This window comes from Solanum stenotomum, unplaced genomic scaffold (genome assembly GCF_019186545.1).
Source record: "Solanum stenotomum isolate F172 unplaced genomic scaffold, ASM1918654v1 scaffold27508, whole genome shotgun sequence".
Lineage (NCBI taxonomy): Eukaryota > Viridiplantae > Streptophyta > Magnoliopsida > Solanales > Solanaceae > Solanum > Solanum stenotomum.
The window spans coordinates 43-7938 of record NW_026029553.1 but is presented as its reverse complement, the minus strand read 5'-3'; the positions used below and the strand labels follow the sequence as shown (position 1 = coordinate 7938).

Here is a 7896-nt window from a genome sequence, read left to right as displayed (position 1 = left end):
TGTCATGGGGCCATGAGTTTTTCAATAGTGTAAACTAGAGATTCTGCCCAAAAGAAGAACTTTATGTATTCGTTAGTAGTTTCAAATGTGAGAAAGAAGTTTGATCTCTTTTCCTTTTTAGTTATAAAGAAAAAAAAGACTTGAGTTGTCTTCTCTTTATGTATTCGTTAGCAGTTTCAAATGTGAGAAAGAAGTTTGATCTCGTGAAGAGTCCTATTTGCATCGATTATATTTTCAAATGCATTCCCAACTTTTTGATGGCCATCTCTTTGCATCAATTCTTTGTTTTGTTGGTGTTCTTATATTTATCTTTTGAAATTAACTACATTAGGGCCTCCCCTGTTGCAATAGATGGCCTATTTGTTATAACAGATAGGTTATTTGTTGCAACAAGTGAATTATCTGTAGAATATTATATTATGTTGAATTTATTAAATTTATTGCTATCTTTTTTTAATGATGCACAATTGATTGTAAGTTTTTTTATTTTTTCTATTTGTAGATAAAATGGCTTTCAAAAGAAAAACAGGTGAATTAGTCTCTGATAAATTAAGTAAAGTAGCTAAAGTACAAACACCATTAGAAGAACTTGTTATACAGAAACATAATGAAAATATGAAAATTGTAGAGGAGGAAGATAAAAATAAAAATGAAGAAGAAAAGGAAATAAATGATGAAGATGGAGATGATGAAGAAACTGAAAATGATAAAGAAGATGAGGAGGAAGGTGAAAAAGAAAGTGAGGAAGGAGATGAAGAGGATGGAGATGAAAATGAAAGTGATGAAGGAGATGATACTGAAAGTAAGGAAGGAGATGAAGATGTTGTCAAAACTTTTAATATTGACAAGTTTCAGGTAGAGATGCCTATAGATGACCCTACAAATTTGACAGGTGATTTTGTTGTAAAATCAGCCATGGGCGCCAAATTTGATGCTTTTAGAACGATATTGATGAATGAAAAGTTGGAGGATTTCTTTAAATCTAGTTGTTTTGGATACTTTCTTGATCTACCGGAGGCTAACAATGCACGTTTTCAAATGAGCATGGTGTATGATCTTCTCAAGCGCAGGATCAAGTATAAGGGAGATGATTCTTATACTTTGGAGGATAAGAACAAGAAAATGGATGAGATTTGGATAAACTACTGTGGCATGCCAGTTTGCTTTGGCATGAAAGAATTTGCCATAGTGACTGGACTGAGATGTCATCCTCCTTCTGAACCTCTTCCTAAAGTTGCACGCTTAAGAAAGCCAAGAGAAAAAAAAATATCTAAATCAGTCAAGGTTGGCAAGAAAGGTAAAAAGTCAGTCAAGACAGTCAACACCAAAACCAACAAAGGCAAAGAAAAACTAAATAATGAAAATGAGTTGTTGGCTATTATTGGACCTAGTTATAAAGCCAAAGATCTGATAGAAAATCTTCAGAGCAAAAAGGTTTTGAAGAAGCACAAAGAGCGGCTGTGCTTAGTTTGGTTTGTGCATGCCATTTTATGGGCTAAAGACATCAACAATGTCATAGATCTTAGTTTGTTTGTGCTTGCTCAAGATTTGGATGCATTCAACAATTACCCATGGGGTAATGATAGTTATTTCTTGACTGTCGAGTATTTGGTGTCAAAGTTATCACCGAAGACTAACAATTTATATGGATTTCCTTGGGCTTTCATGGTAAACTTCACCTTTAATTTTAGTATTTTATTTATTTGTGTTATTGAATAATTATTTTAAAATTTTATTTTCATCACCTTTATATTTTTAGGCTTGGGCATTTGAAGCAATACCTTACCTCAGGAAGCAATTCAATGATTACTCGAAAGAAATTTCTCAACCAAGGATTAGGTGGTTGTCTGCCAAGAACAACCCAAAAATAAATTCCGTTGATCTCTTCGATCCTCCTCATGATATAGTAAGTTTATCTCAATATATGACTCATCTATAATCATCTATTGCAATAGATGGGTCATCTGTTGGAAGAAAACATAAGAGTTTGCAACTGTTTTGCTTTTGCCCAACAAATGACTGATCTGTTGCAATAGATGTGTCAATTGTTGGATGAAAACTTTATCATTTGTTGCTGTTTTATTTAGGTTCAACAGATGACCTATTTGTTGCAACAGTTAGGTCATATATTGGATGAAATCTCAATCTTTTTTTGCTATTTTTCTTTCGTTCAACAGTTTGCCGATCTGTTGCAATAGATGGGTCATCTATTGGACGAAATCTTAATAGTTTGCTGCTGTTTTGCTTACTTCCAACAGATGACCTTTCTGCTGCAACATATGAGTCATCTGTTGTAAGAAAATTTGATCATTTGCTACTGTTTTGCTTTCTTTCAATAGATGGCCCATCTATTCCAACATATGGGTCATCTGTTAGAAATAAAATATATAGATAAATATTACAATAAATATTTTATCTATTATAATTTATAGATTAGTTTTAATATAAATTATTTTTGTTTATAGATTGTACATCCATGGCTTGTTCCCACAGAGCAAGAGTTGCAAATGCCATTCTTTTTAACTCTAGGAATTATTGACACAAAATCAAACCCTACAGTGGATCTGATAAAAAAAGAATTGGCTGGAGCAACAACGATCAGAAGGGAAGCACCTATTGTTTCTGGTAATGCTGATGATGCTGCATTAGATGTTGATGTTGATGTTAATATTGGTGTTGATATTGGTGCTAAAAGTGGTGGTGAGCATGTTGATGATGTTGGTGGTATATATGGTGGATTCACCCATTTCAGTGGACATACCACATCTTTTGCTCCTTCTTCTAGCTCATGTTCTGCATGTAAATGTGAAGAATGCAAGAACAAAGAGGCTCAGTTAATATCTACTGGTGAAGATGTGAAGAACTCTCTTGATGCTCTTACTAGTGCTGTTAAGGAATTGATATCTAAGAGAGGTGTTATTTCATTAAGAAATATTTCGGAGCCATTCACACCATTGAAGATTAAGAGGAGAAGAAAATCAATTTCCAAGATATTATCAAATATGAAAAAAAGACAACAAATTACAACTAATCCCCTTCCTTGCAATGTTGAGTCATCTTCAGGAGCCATAGAAGAGCAACATATATTGTAGGGGTATGAGTTGCTGAAGTCATATTTTGTAAGGTGAAGAACTTGGTATTTTGTAATTGCTGATGACAATATTTTATATTTAATAGATGCCCAGTTATTTTATCGTGAATTATATTTTGTAAGCTGTAAAATTTTATATGAATTGTAATTCATGAACACTTTACATATTTGGTTAATCATATTTTGTAATAGCCGATAACAATATTTTATATTATATAGATGCTCAGTTATTTTTATCATGAATTCTATTTTATTCTTAGATTTGTAAAAAGTTAAATTATACTATTGAAACATATGTTGCAACAGGTTAAATATGTTGCAACTCATCTATTGCAACTAATGTATCATCCATTGCAACAGATGAACATATATGCTTGATTATTTTCAACGGATAGATCATCTATTGCAACAGATAATACATATTAGACATTTATTGTAACAGATTTTTATATTTGTTGCAACAAATGATCATATTTATTTGATTATTTTCAACAAATGGGTTATCTATTGCAACAGATAAGTTATCTATGTAATTGAACTTATAATTGAACTTCATTTATCACTAATTATGGGTTAAAGAAGCATTTCATATCAAAATAATCAATTGATCACTTTATTTAAGACGAATACAGTTAGTTGATCATGTAATTACTCTATAATGCATTGAAAATGTAATTGAACTTATTAATTGAAAGGTAATTATAATTAAATAAGTTTATTTATCACCAATTATGGGTTAATGAAGCATTTCATATCAAAATAATTAATTGATCACTTTATTTAAGACGAATACAGTTAGCTGATCATGTAATTACTCTATAATGCATCGAAAATGTAATTGAACTTATTAATTGAAAGGTAATTATAATTAAATAAGTTTATTTATCACCAATTATGGGTTAATGAAGCATTTCATATCAAAATAATTAATTGATCACTTTATTTAAGACGAATACAGTTAGCTAATCATGTAATTACTCTATAATGCATCGAAAATGTAATTGAACTTATTAATTGAAAAGTAATTATAATTAAATAAGTTTATTTATCACCAATTATAGGTTAATGAAGCATTTCATATCAAAATAATTAATTGATCACTTTATTTAAGACGAATACAGTTAACTGATCATGTAATTACTCTATAATGCATCGAAAATGTAATTGAACTTATTAATTGAAAGATAATTATAATTAAATAAGTTTATTTATCACCAATTATGGTTAATGAAGCATTTCATATCAAAATAATCAATTGATCACTTTATTTAAGACGAATATAGTTAGTTGATCATGTAATTACTCTATAATGCATCAAAAATGTAATTGAACTTATTAATTGAATGGTAATTATAATTAAATAACTTTATTTATTACTAATTATGGGCTAATGAAGCATTTCATATCAAAATAATATAAAGTCGATTGAAAATTATCAAACATATATGCTCATCTGTTGCAACTGATGCTCATATATTGCAACAGATGAATCATCCATTGCAACAGATGAGCATATATGCTTGATTATTTCCATTGGATGGGTCATCTATTGCAACAGATAATACATATTAGATATTTGTTGTAACAGATTCCTATAATTGTTGCAACAGATGATCATATTTATTAGATTATTTTCAACAGATGGATTATCTATTGCAATAAATAATGCATCTAATGCAAAATATGCAAAGTTTGTTGCAACGAATGAGCATAACTAATATATTGTATATAATAAGTATGAACATACAAAATTAACCAAAATGAATTACAATTATCAGATTCATAACTAAGTACAAAATAGCTATTTCACTATTACAATAATTATGGAGCATTTCGAACCGGGCATGTTGTTCTCTTGTGTCCAATATTTTTACATATTGAACACTTATTTTTTCTTGTTGGAAATGATTCCCCGACTCCACGCCTCCTCTTCGTTCGCCTTCTTCCCGGTTTGCTTGGGTCAACATATGGAGGAGGTATTTCTCTCTCCAATATCTCCAAAGGAACAATCCAAGAATCTTCAGGAGGCACAGGATTAATTTCCTCACAATATGTAATTATGTATTTTTCCACCGAATAATATGAAGACGAGTACTCATAGATCTGATTTCCAAAATGTGCACCATATTGGGATCGAAGCGCTGCCATAGCATGTGGACAAGGTATTTTGTCCAAGTCAAAAACTCTACATGTGCACATTCTTCTTTGAAGATCGACCGTGGCAACATCACCATGACCGTTGATACTAAACTTGTAATTGGCTATTTGATGGGCCAATAACTTATTTCCCAAATTGATATTCTTTGATATTTGTTTTTCCATTGAATGAACAAGTATGTTTAGTGAGTTGACCAACTCCATACGCCTTTCATGAAATAATTTTGCAAATCTCATATTTATTTAGTCAAATAAAGCGATAATAGGAAATTCTCTTTCAACTTCAAACATTGCATTCACGGATTCAGCAATGTTTGAGGTCATAATATTATACCTATAAAAAAATAACTTAATAAGATATATAATTATATTAAACTTAAACAAGACACTCAATATATAATATTGTACCTATTTCCCGGGCAAAATGCCCTGCTCCATCTATGAAATCTAACTGATTCGAGATGTTCGGCTGCCTTGGGTACCATATTCCTAATCTGATTGAAATGGTCATAGAACTCAACTTTATTGTACGCTTTCGCTGCATTATAAAAATGAGATACAACCTTTGCATTGTGAAAATTATTTCGAATATTTTCTCCAAGGTGCCTCATGCAACAACCATAATGAGCTGATGGATACACAATTGAAACCATCTTTCGAATATTTGAATGCCTATCAGAAATTATGCACAGCTTATCGATATCATCTACATAACTTCTCATTTGTTCAAAAAAATATTGATACGAGGCATCACATTCTTTATCCACTACATAAAAAGCCACCGGAAAAATGTGATTCTCTGCATCTTGCGCCATCGCCGATAGTAAAACTCCTTCATACTTGCTCTTCAAGAATGTCCCGTCAACGGCTATGACTTTTCTCAATTGTTGAAAACCTTGAATCCAATCCGCATAGGCTACAAAAAAGTACTTGAACTTTCCATTTTCATCAACCTGCAATGCCGTTTTACTTCTTGGATTTGCGGACTCAAGCATATAGCGGTATACATCAAGCACTCCATACCCATGCTCATGTGTTCCCCTAACCAAAGACTTTGCAATCTCCCTACCCTTATATATCTTCCAATTACTCACCTTATAACCCAATTCTGTACGGAGTTGATTGGTCATATCTCTTGTAGATGGACCCTTACCATTAGGAAAACTATTTTTGAAGTATGTACCAGGGACTTTTGCTGTGGCATGTGGATTATGACTCGTAATATGCTCTGAACCACACGTGTGATACTTTTTATAAATTTTAATACAAAATCTGTCAGAACTTTTGAATTTCACAGCCCTCAACCACCACTTGCACTCTGGATGTGCGCATTTAAAACAATACACACTACGCGAATTAGTCACCTTTGCAAGTCTGAAATCTTTTTTCAAGCAAGCAATATGCAATGAAGTGATTAGTTCGTCTTTGTTTTTGAATGTCATTCCTATGTAAAAACCTGTCTCATCATCTTGAAGATTGTTCAACTGTTTTAACTGAGAACTGCCCCTTATATCAACAATAGGTGTAGGTGTTTGGTCCTTCTCCACATCATGTCCAATCTCATCATCTGGAATATTCATTTTCATCCCATTCAATTCATCATTTAACAGATTTTGTTGGTCTTGTCCTATATTTTCAGTCTCTATCGATTTTTCAACAACGTACACCCTTAAAACGGGCCTAGTTGCATCACTCAGATAAGCACCCAAACGAAGTTGATTGCTTATCTTAAAAGGCAGGACTCTCTGATTTTCAAAAGACTTGTGCATGTAACTGATGACAAGATTATTTGGTTGACAATTTAGTCCACAATAGCTAATGATTGAGTTCACAAAATCATCATACAAAATATCCCTTTGGATGGTCATCAATACTGACTCTGACATGTCACCATCCTTCCAACGCCAAATAAATCTATTGTTTTTCTCAATCCATTCACCATAACAATCAACAGCTATTGTTATTGATTCTTCCATTAATATTACCTAAAGGAATTTATTAAAAATATTTAATAATGATTGTATAGTAAAGTTGAGTGGCTATATATAGTTAAAAATCATATGCACAATCGTTGTCCTAACAAGTCAATCATCTATTGCAACAAGTAGGTCATCCGTTACAGCAGATGATTCACTTGTTGCAACTGATGATTCACTTATTGGATACATGTCCAGAACCAGAAGTTTATCCAACATGTAATTCAATTGTTGTAACAGATGAGTCATTTGTTGCAACAGGTAATTGATTTGTTGGAACAGGTAATTGATATGTTGCAATATATGACTTACCTGTTTGAACAAATTTCTGATTTTGTCCTAGTTTGGCTTGGTACTGTAACATGTATCCAACGGTAAGTCATATGTTGCAACAGATGAGTCGTCTGGTGCAGCAGATGACTCATATGTTGCAATAAATGGCTCATCTATTGTGACAAGCTTTTAGTTCTTTCCCAGCTTGGTCTGATATTGTAATATGTATCCAACAGGTAAGCCCTCTGTTGCAACAGATGAGTCATCTGGTGTAGCGGATGACGCATCAATTGCAATAAATGACTTATCTGTTGGAAGAAGCTTCTGATTCAGTTCCAGCTTGACATGCTATTGTAATATGTATCCAACAGGTAATCTATCTGTTGCAACAGATGATTT

General features: G+C 32.3%; 2 protein-coding genes across 2 annotated transcripts; one reads left to right on the top strand and one right to left on the bottom strand.

The window, feature by feature from the left end:
* Window positions 1-507: 507 nt before the first annotated feature.
* Window positions 508-3092, top strand: LOC125851589 (uncharacterized). The gene is made up of 3 exons (XM_049531362.1): window positions 508-1668; window positions 1760-1906; window positions 2466-3092. Exons 1-3 carry the CDS (start codon window positions 508-510, stop codon window positions 3090-3092), a joined length of 1935 nt encoding a protein of 644 aa, XP_049387319.1.
* Window positions 3093-5637: 2545 nt separating this feature from the next.
* LOC125851591 (uncharacterized) lies at window positions 5638-7224 on the bottom strand. The gene has a single exon (XM_049531363.1). The coding sequence runs from the start codon at window positions 7222-7224 to the stop codon at window positions 5638-5640; it is 1587 nt and encodes a 528-aa protein (XP_049387320.1).
* Window positions 7225-7896: the final 672 nt, after the last annotated feature.

Coding starts and splice junctions, on each gene's coding strand:
- LOC125851589 (XM_049531362.1), top strand. CDS start 508: ATGGCTTTCAAAAGAAAAACAGGTGAATTAGTCTCTGATAAATTAAGT. Junction 1,669..1,759: donor GATTTCCTTGGGCTTTCATG/GTAAACTTCACC, acceptor TTATATTTTTAG/GCTTGGGCATTTGAAGCAAT. Junction 1,907..2,465: donor TCGATCCTCCTCATGATATA/GTAAGTTTATCT, acceptor TTTTGTTTATAG/ATTGTACATCCATGGCTTGT.
- LOC125851591 (XM_049531363.1), bottom strand. CDS start 7,224: ATGGAAGAATCAATAACAATAGCTGTTGATTGTTATGGTGAATGGATT.